The sequence below is a fragment of the Pinus tabuliformis genome, chromosome 6 (genome assembly GCF_031772625.1).
Source record: "Pinus tabuliformis cultivar Carrire ecotype Pingquan chromosome 6, CPIR1, whole genome shotgun sequence".
NCBI classification, from domain to species: Eukaryota; Viridiplantae; Streptophyta; class Pinopsida; order Pinales; family Pinaceae; genus Pinus; species Pinus tabuliformis.
In genome coordinates this window covers 1,021,413,194-1,021,426,799 of record NC_142292.1, presented here as the reverse complement: position 1 = coordinate 1,021,426,799, position 13,606 = coordinate 1,021,413,194, and the positions used below count along the sequence as shown (strand labels likewise).

Genomic DNA, 13,606 nt, shown 5'->3' with positions numbered 1-13,606 from the left:
GTGAAGACAAAATTGAAGGGAAATCAACATCTGTTACCTCCACTGTCGAGTTGGAAAGAACTGATGAGGGCTTCTCATCATCTGTTGCCGGTTTGCTAGCTGTCTTGGCGCATTCCCCAACTTCCTTTCCGACATACCCAAGTCCTACCTGACGGGGTAATTCTTCTACTTCGATGGGGTTGACAATGCTTTGGCCATTAATGCCTAAGCTATTTCCTTCATAACCCATTTTCTTCAACAGTTTGGAGCCAATTCCTGTGGTATGACTTTCAAAAACAACGAAATCATCATCAGGACACATACATGAATGTTAGGTCCTTATACTACTAGTGTAACCCCTTATTGTTATTAGTGCAACCCCCTTATTATATTTTTTTTCCCATGTAGTCCCCATATTGTTATTATTGTGCCCCATAGAAGCCCACTATTGTTACTATTGTGCCCTTACATTATTATTGTTATGTCAGCTCTGATTATATTATGACCCCTTAGACTCCTATATAGAAAGGAGGCCTTGTAATTTGTATCATGGAAGAACTGTTCATTTTTGTAATGTAAAGGAGGTTTCCCCCTCGAAGAGGCATATTTCTAAGGTGTTGATCTATCTTTTCTATCTTTTTGGGAGCTGGTTTCATAACATTTGGTATCGGAGCTTTGGATTCTAGGGTTTCGCTACTCCAAACATGTCATCGTGGCATTTTCAATATAACTTTTTTTATGCGACATTTCAGAAGCTAAAATAAAAACCCATTTGAGTCGCAATCTCATTGAACCTCAGGTCCGAATTTTAGATCTTGTCTTGCTATATTTTGGGGACATGATTTGAGGAAGTTAGGGTTTTTGCAAGCTCCAGAATTCCATCTAAAAAAGGTAATCGTGCCATTTTTACTATAATTTGTTTTCTACGAAGTTTTAGATTCTGAAATTAAAACCCATTTGAGCCGCAATTTGGGTGAATCTCATGTCCGAATTTCAGATTTGTCTTCGCCATATTTTCAGAGATACAGTCCAAGAAATTTAGAGTTTCTGCAAGCCCCCGAATTACATTCCAAATAGGTGACCTTGGGAAAATCATCACAACTTTCCTTCTGAGGATGAGATTGAAGTTTCATAAGAAGTTACAGAAAGAGGACAGCCTGTATATTTTTGTGTATCAGTTTCAGGTTTGAAGGTTGAAACAGTGACACATTGAACTTCATACAAGTTCGCTCTTCCGAAAAGGTATATAATCAGGTCATCTTGGAATATTGTGCATAAATATTTCTTGGAGAATCCAATTTCAATTAGACTGGTGGCATTGGAAAGAGGACACGGAGGGCTACTGCAGGTAGTAATTTCAGAACTAGAAGATCTGAAGTTACATAGTTATAGTCGTTTCAAGATTGAGCTCCTAAAATAAAGAAAAGATGATATGAGGAAGTTTGATTGCAAGGATCTGGTAAATTGGATACTACAGATGGAGCAATATTTTGATCTACATGAGTTGCAACTATTACAAAAGGTGTGTATTGCATCTGTATATTTAGAACCGAATCAATTTTTATGGTATGAAGGGTTGTGTTCTTGTAAACCACTTTTCACTTGGTCAATTTTCACGGAGGAAATGATAGCACATTATGAGGATACAAAGAGAAACACCCTCTTTAGCCAATTGATAAATCTCAAACAAAAGGGTTCAATGGCAGAGCACATTGAGTATGAAACTAAAGGGAAATCAACATCCATTACCTCCAGTGTCGAGTTAGAAAGAAATGATGAGGGCTTCTCATCATCTGTTGTTGGTTCGCTAGTTGTCTTGGTGCATTCCCCAACTTCCTTTCCGACATACCCAAGTCCTGCCTGACGGGGTAATTATTTTACTTTGATGGGGTTAACAATGCCTTCGCCATTAATGCCCAACCCTTTTCCTTCATAACCCATTTTCTTCAACAGTTGGGAGCCAATTTTTGTGGTATGATTTTCAAAAACAACGAAATCATCAATAGGAGACATACATGAATTCGGAGAATTATTTTTTACCTCACATGGGTCACGTTGCAGCTTTTCCAAGGCCTCGTCCTTAGCTTGTAGCTGTTGTAGCAAAAAATGTTTCTACTCTTTCTCTTCTTGTAGAAGCATCTTCAATTCAGCATTATCTTCTTGAACACTCTGGTTGTTGTGCTTTAGTTCTTCCAGGGCCTCTTTCATGGCTCACAACTAAAGCTGCAATCGCTCCTTTTCCTCTGTCTCTTTTTGTAGAGCTTCATACATTATTTCCACCTTTTGGGAAATTCTGAGCATGGTCTCGTACATCGCTTTGTCATCCTCCATTGCTGCACGTTCCATTGTTCATGCTCGCAATTCACATCCACGCAAAGACTGCTCTGATACCAAACTTGATCCAAGTTTACTCAACTCCCGGATTTAACCAAGATCTTTTGCTTTTGTGATGTCATTAGAATTGCATTTAAAAGAGCATAAATGAACATATATGCATGTTGTAAAGAATAGGGAACATGACAAGAATCAACAACATAAAGCATAAGATGTTGATAACGGAGTTCGGCCAGGAGGGACTACGTCTCCGGACCTCGGTGTCAAGATGGTGTAGGTCACTACATTAAGTGCTGGAAAGAGTGATGATGTACATTCATGTGTTTTCTATATCATACAAGGAATATAAACTCATGCAGGAGTGGCTCCAAGAGATGTTCCGCTGCAGGAACTCTCATTCAAAAAAGGACTCCTATCAGCATGACATAATTTCACGTATGTTAATAATGAGCATCCTGCCAACATGGCATCAAAGGGATCTCAATTCAAACATACATAATGACACATGAGTATCCCGTCAAAATGAGAACAAAGGGATCTCAATCAAAACATGACAATAAGTACATCTCACATCAAGAACAAAACATGATCCCACATCAAACATTAAACATGGATCTATACAACACAATGCATCTCAAGCAAAGAGACAAAGAAGTACATGATCACACTGCATATACCTTACATCAAGGAGTTATGTGAAGAAGAGGCAGATAAACTGCTGGATCTGGTTGTACCATCAATCTCGTGGCGTCGAATGTCATGGAAATGACTTCTCGCACATTGAATGCTGACACCTGCACTCCACTTTGAAAAGTGGCCAAAAAATAGAATGATCAAATGTAAAATCTGATTACACCATCAGATTCGTGGTGTCGAATAGTGTAAAATCGACTGTCAAATTTCTGAATTCTGACAAAGTGAAAATCTAGGGCTACAAGAATATTTTAGATTCCCCTTAGATTCCTCCAAGATTTCCTCTTCCGGGTCATCTGAAGATTTGATGCTCAGATCAAAATTCTGTCTATGCCGTCAGGTTCCTTGCGAAATTCTGAGAAAAATGAATATGAAGTTGGCTATGTGCTGACTCTGGTGAATTCCAGCCTCCAAGGAATCTAGAAGATTCCCTCAAGATTCTCCAAGATTCTCCTCTGTTTGGAATCTACAAATATGCTGCTCAAAATTCGAATCCAACCTCGTCATTGTGTTCCCTACGAAAATATGAGAAAATTGACTATGAACTTGGTTATATTCTGACAAAAAGAAATTTTACCTCCTAGGGAATCTTTTAGATTCCTCTCTGCATCAGGGAATATTCTACCTCGAAATGTGTGTCAAGGTTCCACCTCCTGGAACTACGTCATTGTTCCACTTGGGCATGATTCTGCTACACAGAACTTCATTTTCGTCCTTCGTTCTGTCGTTCGGTCCTTATGTCCTCCGTTAGCAAAAAGACATGGTTTATATATTTTTTCTCGATGAAGTTTACCAAGAAAGAAGTTTGGCGCATTAGTAAAGTCGTAAATTGGTTGAGGAGAGGTCGAGGGATCAAATCCCACCCCTCCTTAATATGGCGCACAATTTATTTTTTTGTGGCCGTGTTGTGTTTGTTTTGCAACCATATGTATTAAGTTGGGGTTAACCGTTATATGGTTGTGGTGATGTATGTGCGCTCTTGGTTTTTGGCATATGTTGTATGGGGCTACCACGTGGGCGGGGCCAACAGAGCCGCGGGCCATGGGTTCAACTCCCACCGGGCTCTTCCTTTGTGTATATGGTAATGCGGGTTGGGGTGTGGGCTGGGTCCACCAGAGGTGGCTCGCCCACCCCATTTAATACATTGTTGGTTATAATGTGGTTGGCGGTCGGTGGGGGTCACAGCCTATTGACCCCGTTAATATTTTATGTTTGTTTTTTTATATATATGTTGGTCGTTGGGGGGGTGGCAAGGTTGGTGGCCCGCCACCCCATAATATATATATATATATATATATATATATGGATTTAAGAGATCTGTGGCTTGTATCTTTTGAATCAGTGACCGGAGAATCCACAGTTTGAACATTTTTATACCAATGTTTCGAATCCCAAATGGGATCCATCATCAGGATATGAGAATGATGATAAAAGAAGAGCAACTTAGAAGGAATAAATAGTGATGAGAATTAAATTTTTGAGAACAACACACTGTCGGCTCTAATATTAATTAATTTTTATAAATTAATATTGTTTTGCTTTAATAAATTACTTATTATTATTTATTAAGATTTTTGGAGGAGTTAATATATAGTACAAACCTAATATTAAACTAGGGATAGAACTAAAAACTCAGATTAGCTTATTAAACTAATATATTCGTTTCTATATAAATTAAAATAATATATTAAACTCACTTATATTAACCATTATAAATAATGAATGATTATAATTGATTAATATAATAATTAATATATATATATATATATATATATATATATATAGATATATATTATTTTTTATAACTAATAAGTCATTTTTGAATTTGTCTAATATAAGGGATATTAGACAAATTAAGTATCCAACAAATTCACCCACTTTCGGGAGCTAGGTTGCATGCCTCGGGGTCAATCAAATTGTAGGACACTTAAACCTGGCCCACTACCCAACTTTGACCAAAACTTTTATTGGCTCTTTTTCCGTCATACGAGCTCGGATTGACAAACCGTTCACACCTTTGCGATCAGGACGAGGAGATATATGCTCTGGTCATGGTTCGACAATATTCTGATCACTTTGATTTTTGACCCTTTTTTAGTCTTCTTGGACTTCTGCGTGTGTCTAGAGCCACTTAGATTATCTATATTGTTAGGGAAGAAAGGAGTGTCATTTAGTTGTTATGTAAAATAATAGATTTAGCCAATTTAGGAATTTTTTAGATAATATAGTGAAATAAGTTGAGTTTGTTGAGTTGAAAATGGGAGCTTTACACAATAGAGTTTGAATATAATTGAGTGTATGTGGAGAGTATGAAATTGAGAGTAAAGAGATCAAAACCGACTAGAGAAAGACTATGCACACATGCCAAATTTTAATATTCCTTTTATCTTTCAATTAATACATTACTCATATATTTATCTATGTGATACATGTTTAGTTTGTTTAATATCTAGCAACAGAGTTGGATTAGATTCCTAGTTGTATAGAATCATAGGTGATCAATTCTTCATGATTAATTTCAAAGTTACAATTTCATCTTGGTAAAGTGCGATGTTTCTGGGAGAATCATTCAACTTTTGACAAATCCATCAATTAACCGAGACGTAACGAGAAGTTTGTCATGAGTTTCCATCATCCATATTAGTGGAGGTATCAGAGTCAAGGAGTATCTAGGTGTCACAATTGTTGGTCATATAGCTTTTACCTAGATCTAGATAGAAATAGTGGATAAACTTCAAGTCATCGAGAGATGGCCCACCGTAAAGTTTAAAACAAACTCATATCTTATGATTCTTGCATTACATGTATCCCGGTTAAACCATATTTGAGCCTCTCCAAGGTGTGTGCCCATCACAATTGAGTTGGATTCCCAGGTTTTCCCATAAAATTTTATGAGCTATATAAGAAGTTATATGCGGTGGCCCCACCATAGGTTTTATAAGTGAGAAATGGATCTACATTGAAGGTCGTATCCCGCTCGTATCCAAACCATAAGCCATCTAGGGTGGACCCCACTACAAGTCAAAACAAGAATCAAATTTTTAAGTACATTCCCGAAGGGATATCTAAGCCAAAATATATCCAAGCCATTGCAAAGTGCACAACAATGTGATGAACTAGACAATCAAATATCGACATTTCTCATTCAAGGGAAAAGTATCTAGATTAATCAGAGATATCCAAGTGTACAAATATCGAGATTGATTGTTAGCTGAGAGAAACATACGAATTTGTGCACATCCATATTAAGAAGATATATTCGCGCTTGAAGTAATCTAGGTGTCAACAAAGTGGATACCATCTAGATTTTCTAGATCCTTGATACAATGAAATTTGGGGTTTTTTCTTGAGCTTGGAGTTTTGATGTTTCGAACAAAGAAAAATTAGCTCATAAGTTTAATTTCGTAGATTACCATCATTTCTACACCTAGTAAAGATTGTTAAAGGGGATATTGAGATCTTTCAAAAGGACATTAGAGAGCATCGATCCACTAAAAGGAGACAAATTTCAGTTCAAAGTGAGACCTTGGAATTAATTGATTATGGTTGTCTTTGATTGATTATAGATGACTATTTTTTACCATGTTTTCCCATGGTTGACCATGGCTGGACTATGTTTATCATTTAGATGTTGGGCCATGTTTTATTCATTACAATATTGAGTATTGTTTTTCACATGGTGATGTTGGATAATTTTGTACCATTATGATGCCACAATTTTGACTAGGGATTGAAAGGATATATTATGGTTAGCGTTGGTTGATTATGATTAATTACGGTTGGCCTTGCACTTCCTTGGTTGGACACGGTCAAACATGATTGACCATGATGACCATGGTTAAACAGGGATTAAGAGGATGGGTTATGGTGGGTGAAGCATGGCCATGGAAGACCATGTTGACCATGGTTGGCATTGGGTTTCCATCATTAACCATGGTTGGATGGTTGATCATTTTTTAGCATTGTGTTGACCATAGATTACTAAGATGGATTATAGTGGACTAAGGGTGACCATTGATGACCTTGTTGACTATGATTGACCATGGAGACCATAATTGATAATGGTTGTTCATGGTTCACCATGGTGACCATAGTTGAACATGGTTGAACATGGATGGGCATGTTGACTATGGTTAACCATATGTCATCCATGTCCACCATGGTTGACCATGCTTGACTATGTTTTTCCATGTTGACCATGGTTGGACGATGTTTGCCACATTTGGATGTTGGGCTATGTTCGACTCATTGTGACGTTGGGTAATGTTTGTCACATGCAATGTTATATAATATTTTGAATAATTACAATGTCACAAGTTTTTGTTACATTGCAACATTCAATCATGTTTGCCACATTGTGTCATCAAGATCACATTGAAATGTGATGTTGTCAATGGTTATGTTCAAATGCAATGTTAGAATATGTTTGTCACATTATGACATGGAGTTGTGTTCATCAAATTATAGCATTAAATTTTGTTTCACATGGTGTAATGTTATATTATTGATGTAATAATTAACATATTGATAAATTAATGTATTTATTATTTATAATAATCTATTTATCTATTTATATCAATTTTAAACATGTTAATATATTGATAATTTATTAATAAGTAAAAATAATCATAATCATCATTACAATTTATGTATTAATATATAAAAGTTATATATAAAAGTTATATATATATATATATAGATATAAATATAAATACAACTATATTAGAACATAAATATAAAGAATGTTTAGTGTAGAAAGAAGAATATATTAATCATCAACATATATTCCATGAATTTATATCTATTAATCAACATTTATAATGGACTTAGTTTTTCTCAATATTCATAGTCATCGATAGTAATACATTTACTAAAGATGATTTGTACTTGTTTTAAAAAAAAGATAGTAAATTAACTTCAATTTTATAAATAATGTTTAATATTTATTTTAAATATATATTGACGACGACGGAGAATAATTTAATCTTATTAATAAAAATATTAATTAATATATCATATCAATTAGTATATTAATAAATTAATATATTAATTTAATATATGAATATATTATTTATAAGTTATTATATTAGTATAATAAATTATGTAAAATATAAAATATAAATATATTAATCGTTAAAATATATTATATATAGAGATTGTGTTAGTTAACTTATTTTAAATTAACAAGGTATATCGCTCTGGAAAAAATTAACAAGGTATATATTCAATTAACAATGAAAGCATAAAACAAAACAAATTTATCGTTACAATGATGAGTTCGTGATTAACTCGTGAAGCAATTTCTGCACAAATTTTATGGTCTAGAAATTAGACCTATCTACATCCCATATAAATTTAATTTAACAACAAATAATTAAAAGATAAAATAAAAAACAAACTCTACTGAAATCGAATGTTGAAGTGCCCAAAAGTATTTTTTTTTTCAGAGAAAAAAATCGACATAGATTTATATTAAGAAAATATAAAAGTCTTCAAAATACATATGGCAGATTTTGAGCTTGAAGAAAAGCCCCACAAGATTACAGAAAATGCAAACAGATAGTCCTAATCATCCATATCTGAAACAGAATAGACCTATACATTACATCAACAAAGCCTGCTTGTCCAAAAAAAGCCACAGATTATACAAAAACTATAAGGGACTGCCCTTCCCAGATTACCTAACAGAAATACACATAGGAAAAAAAGGAGCAGATCGCTCTGCCATGAACCAGAGATCCAAAGGACTGGTACCAGCGTGCCGGAGTAGGACAAAAATACCCAAAATCATGTAGCAAGGACATTAGGCGAAGAGGCGCATTGATGAAGAGATTCATGACAAGCCAGGATTCGCTGAATAATGGCATGTAGGGGTTCCTTTGAACCCTGGAAAATTTGAGCATTTCGCCAGGTCCACAAGAACCAACAGGAGATGATAAACAACGACCTCCAAGATGAGGATTGCCTACTCCACCATATAAATGCATCCTGTACAGAAGAAAAGTTGATGTAAGGAAAACCAAAATGTAAGGACAGATCATACCAGATATTAAGGGACGAGGCACATTGAAAGAACATGTGCAGATTTGATTCCGCTTCATTGAGGCACATGGCGCATCTGCTCGGCCCCTGCCATTTCTTCCTTTGAAGGACCTCCCATGTAAGGTTTTTGTTCCAGAATAATAGCCAGGAGAAAATAATCATTTTGAGAGGACACGCAGCCTTCCAGAGGCGGGGAGGGAACAGCGGTTGAGGACTCCTTCCCATATCAGAGATCATATCAGCATAAATAAGCTTAACGCTCACAGAGAGATTTGATCTTTTGAGAGCCCAAACCAGAAGATCTTTTGTACCCGATCGAACGATTCCCATGCAACCAAGGCTCGCTTTTACCGAATTCCAGAGAGAGAACATCGAATGGGGCAGGTGCAAATCCTCTCCTTCTTTCCAGACCGGGGAGGAACCAGACCAATCTTTTATCAGCTTATCCCAAGTGAAGCATCCCTGCCTGTGTAAAAAGAGGACCAACGGCAAAGGAAAAGAGAACTCCCGGGCGCAAGAAATATGATCATAACCAATGAGCATGCAGGAACCCGAGCAGAGATTCCAGCAAAAATACTGCATGAAGACATGATGAACTTTCCTGAGACTCTGCCAAATCGACGATCCACTCTTGATACCAATGGACCGCCTCCTGTACCAATATTCAATACTCTTGCCTCTTAGATATTTTTCCTTTATAATCTTACTCCATGGACCATCACCAAAAATACCTCGATGGAGAGATTTACAGAGGAGGGCATTTCCAAAAGTGCGCAAATCTAAAAGGCCCCATCCACCAGCGCTTTTTGGTTTTGAAATAGAAGCCAACTTGACAAGATGAATTTTGTTCTGGAATGCAAATCCTCCCCAAAGGAAATTTGCAATCAATCTGTTCATATGGGATATAGTGCTAGCTGGGAGATAAAAAATATGTGCCCAATAAATTGAAAGTTGAGAGAGGACGGCCTGTACAAGGATGAATCTGCCAGCCAGTGAAAGGAATTTAAACTCCCATCCTGAAATCTTCTTATAAAACCGTTCTAGAAGCCATTGCCAGTCCCTTTTTGAGTTTCCTTTTGCCTTTAAGGTTAAAACTAGATTTTTTGAAACCTTGCTTAATTGAAAAAGGAGCAATACTCAACAGATCAGATATCCAGAGAACAATTTCCATATTTGAATCATTGTGAAACAAAGAGGATTTTTCCTTATTGATAACCAGACCAGTAGCTTTCTGAAATTTAGAAAGAATATCATTTATGCATATCCATGAGACCTTACAAAGCATAGCAAAGATAAGGACATCGTCCACAAAGAGATTATGAGAGAGGGAGACGTCCTTACAAATCTTTACTGGCCGGCATCTCTTTTCTTTGATTGTTTTGTTTATTTGCAAACTGATGGAATTCATTACCAGAATGAAGAGCAGAGGGGAAAGGGGACATCCCTGTCGGAGTCCCCTCTCCGCTTGGAAGAATGGCGACAAAGATCCATTAACAATCACTGAGTATCTGACATTCTCAACACAACACATGACCCAGTTGATACTTTGAGACTTCAGTGCACTTTTTGCCAGCAAGATTCTTAAAAAACCCCGATCCACACAATCATAAGCTTTTTGTTGGTCGATCTTTAGGATAGCCGCATCCACATTCTTTAACGGCATTGTGTACAGACTTTCCTGAATCATGGCTTATACTCATTTATCAAATTATATTATTTTAAAATACAACAATCACTTATTTATGCATACTCATTTATCAAATTATATTAATTTACAACTTTATACATCTCAAAATAGATCAAATATATCAGAATAAACCGCCTGAGAAATGCAGACATCACTTATTTATACATGCTCATTTATCAAATACCTTAAATCTAAAAATACAGACATCACTTATTTATACATACTCATTTGTCAAATTATCTTAATTTATAAGTTTATACATCTCAAAATAGTCAAATATATCAGAAACTCCATCCATTCTTTCATTTATTTTTCTTCAGCTCTAGAGATTTCAGAGCCGCCGTCATATTTTTAATTCTGGTGGATTTATCCTTGTGCATTAAATTGTATGAAGAATGGAGAAGTTAAAGCCGGAGCTGGTGGAATTGGGATTGTTGGATGCGTTTTGATGATTTCAATCCTTGTTTTTATTTTATGACAATAAACTATCAGTTTAGATAAATCAGTTTCGTTTAATTCCCCAATTATGCCTTCCATCCTCAACCTGAATAAGTGGAGTGTTTACTCCGCTCACCCACGTAAAAGAAATGGATTCATGAAAGCCCAACGACATTATTTCACACATTTCATTAAATGATAAATAAACTTTGTAAGATCATAATTTTATTTAGATTAGAATTTTATTTAAATATCACCAAGGATATTGGTTGAATATCTAATATTAACTATTTATTTAATAATATAATCGTATAAATTAAATTGGTTAATGGAGATGGGCATTAATTAAGTGTAATCATTACAATAAGTATATAACGAAATAATCATAAAATAAAATAAATCGCTATCAACTAACGATTGATAAATAAATTAAAATTTTAATAAAGAAAATCCCAATAAACAAAAACAGACAAATGTGTAATTGTCATCCATAAAAGAAGATAATTAAATTAGAATTTTAATAAAAAATCTCAAGAAATACGGACAGAGAACTACGTAAATGTCAATAAATATATAAATAAATAATCATAGAAAGGCAAACCAGATAAAATTCGGACGAAATCGGAACTCCTGTTGGCGAAAGAGACGACCACGTAATTATCAATAAATATATAAATAAATTAAATAATCATAAAAAGGACAAAAACAAATAAATGAGGATATGAATATAAAGACACAGCACAGCGTTTGATAGAATTAATTTATCATTAAACTTTAAATGCTTACAAGTGGCAGAAAATAATTCATATATCCAATTAGAGATACGCACGAAGAAGAGATTCGGTGAGCCTGAGGCAGCAATGGAGCCGGGGAGCTCAGTTTCCACACTGCCTTGGTCACAGATGATACCCCATCACTCAGTTTCCACACCGCCTTGGTCACAGATGATACCCCATCACGCTGTGCTTTTGCAAACAAAATATCATTCCCACTGCAATATTGTATGTAATTCCTTGCATGGTCAACATAGCTTCCAAGGTTTAATGGCGATGGAGGACAACCAGTATACAGTCAATACCCAATTCCACATCTGCTAAATAATTGAGAATGGAAGCCCCTCCTCATAGATGGTCGAAAGCTTCCTTCTCCAGGGACCATTGATGGAGCCATTCACCCTTTTCCGCTGGGATGCTACGCGCTGCAATTTATAGTGGCCAGGCCGCGACCTCACACCAGCAACCACCTTTTTCCTTTCCAACGTCTCTGAATTAAATCCCTTGCCCTTCAACTCTCCTCTGCAAGAAGAAGGTATTTTTTTATGATAAGTTTGGCGTCTATCCAGATGATTGACGCCACCTCCTTCTTCTTCCATCGTCATGACACTCGGCGTCATTTGGCAGCCACATAGTCGGCTTAATTTGTTGCAGCGGCTGTGGTTCCTTTTCATGGCAGCGTTGGCTTTCACGGCCAACGCAGCTATATCAGCGGCGGGCAAAGGATAGAGCAATTTGCTTAGAGGAAGCATAAAATAGAGGTTTTCTACTTGCAGTTCCTGCTTTGTAGAAAGGGGAAAAACATACTGATCGTAACACATCGAATCGGCATGGCAGATGAAAAAGCCGGGTCTGCATCTTAATATTTCCTCTACCTTCACATGCTCTGCAAACTCTCTAATCAACCCACCAGTCTCTTCAATAACCACTAATTTGGCAGTAGGAAGATGAGCTGATGATCTACGAGATAGATTACTTCCCATTAAATAATTAGAAGGGTATATAGATCCAGAGATTGGGGTCAGTAATGATAATCGCCTGCTTGTGTGGAGGTGTTGTGGGATAATGAAAATTTGCTCTGAATGTGGTGAGGGGTAATAATGAGAAATTATTGAGAGGAATGCCGCCACATGTTGGAATTTCAAAATTGATGTACCCTGTCAAATTTGACAACGGGTACGCTGCATTATTTTCTGTAATTGAAGGAGATATTCTCTCGTACTGGCAATTTACCAGTTAAATTCCAGCTCTTGCCGCGTGGCCGCCATATAGCATGACTTAGTCAGCGAGTTCGTGAAGTACGGCGGACCGTGAGTATGGTAGATGCTTGTGAAGCAAGGAATTTTAACTGAGTGGAGCCGATTGCCCTGTGGTCAATACAGAAATTGCTTCAATGGAAGGTTCTAGTTGAACTTGTGATTTAATTTTATTAATATCTTCTCTTTCCTAAAGGCTTTCCACATGTGGGGACAAACCATAACACAATCTGCATAGTGGATGTGTTGTCTTCCACATGTGGGGACGAATCATACCACAATCTGCATCGTGGATTTGTTGTCTTTCCACATGTGGGCACGACTCATAACACAATTGACATGGTGGAGCTATTTGAAAAGTAGCCGTTCATTACGCATTTACTTCCCGATTGACTTTGATATTT

The 13,606-nt window shown here is 36.3% G+C and overlaps 1 protein-coding gene and 1 pseudogene across 1 annotated transcript; both read right to left on the bottom strand.

The window, feature by feature from the left end:
* LOC149262475 (uncharacterized) overlaps positions 1-9,945 on the bottom strand; it is a 60,947-nt pseudogene extending 51,002 nt beyond the window's left edge.
* Positions 9,946-12,266: 2,321 nt separating this feature from the next.
* On the bottom strand, positions 12,267-12,929 carry LOC149262474 (uncharacterized). The gene has a single exon (XM_089379908.1). The coding sequence runs from the start codon at positions 12,927-12,929 to the stop codon at positions 12,267-12,269; it is 663 nt and encodes a 220-aa protein (XP_089236034.1).
* Between the last annotated feature and the right edge of the window lie 677 nt (positions 12,930-13,606).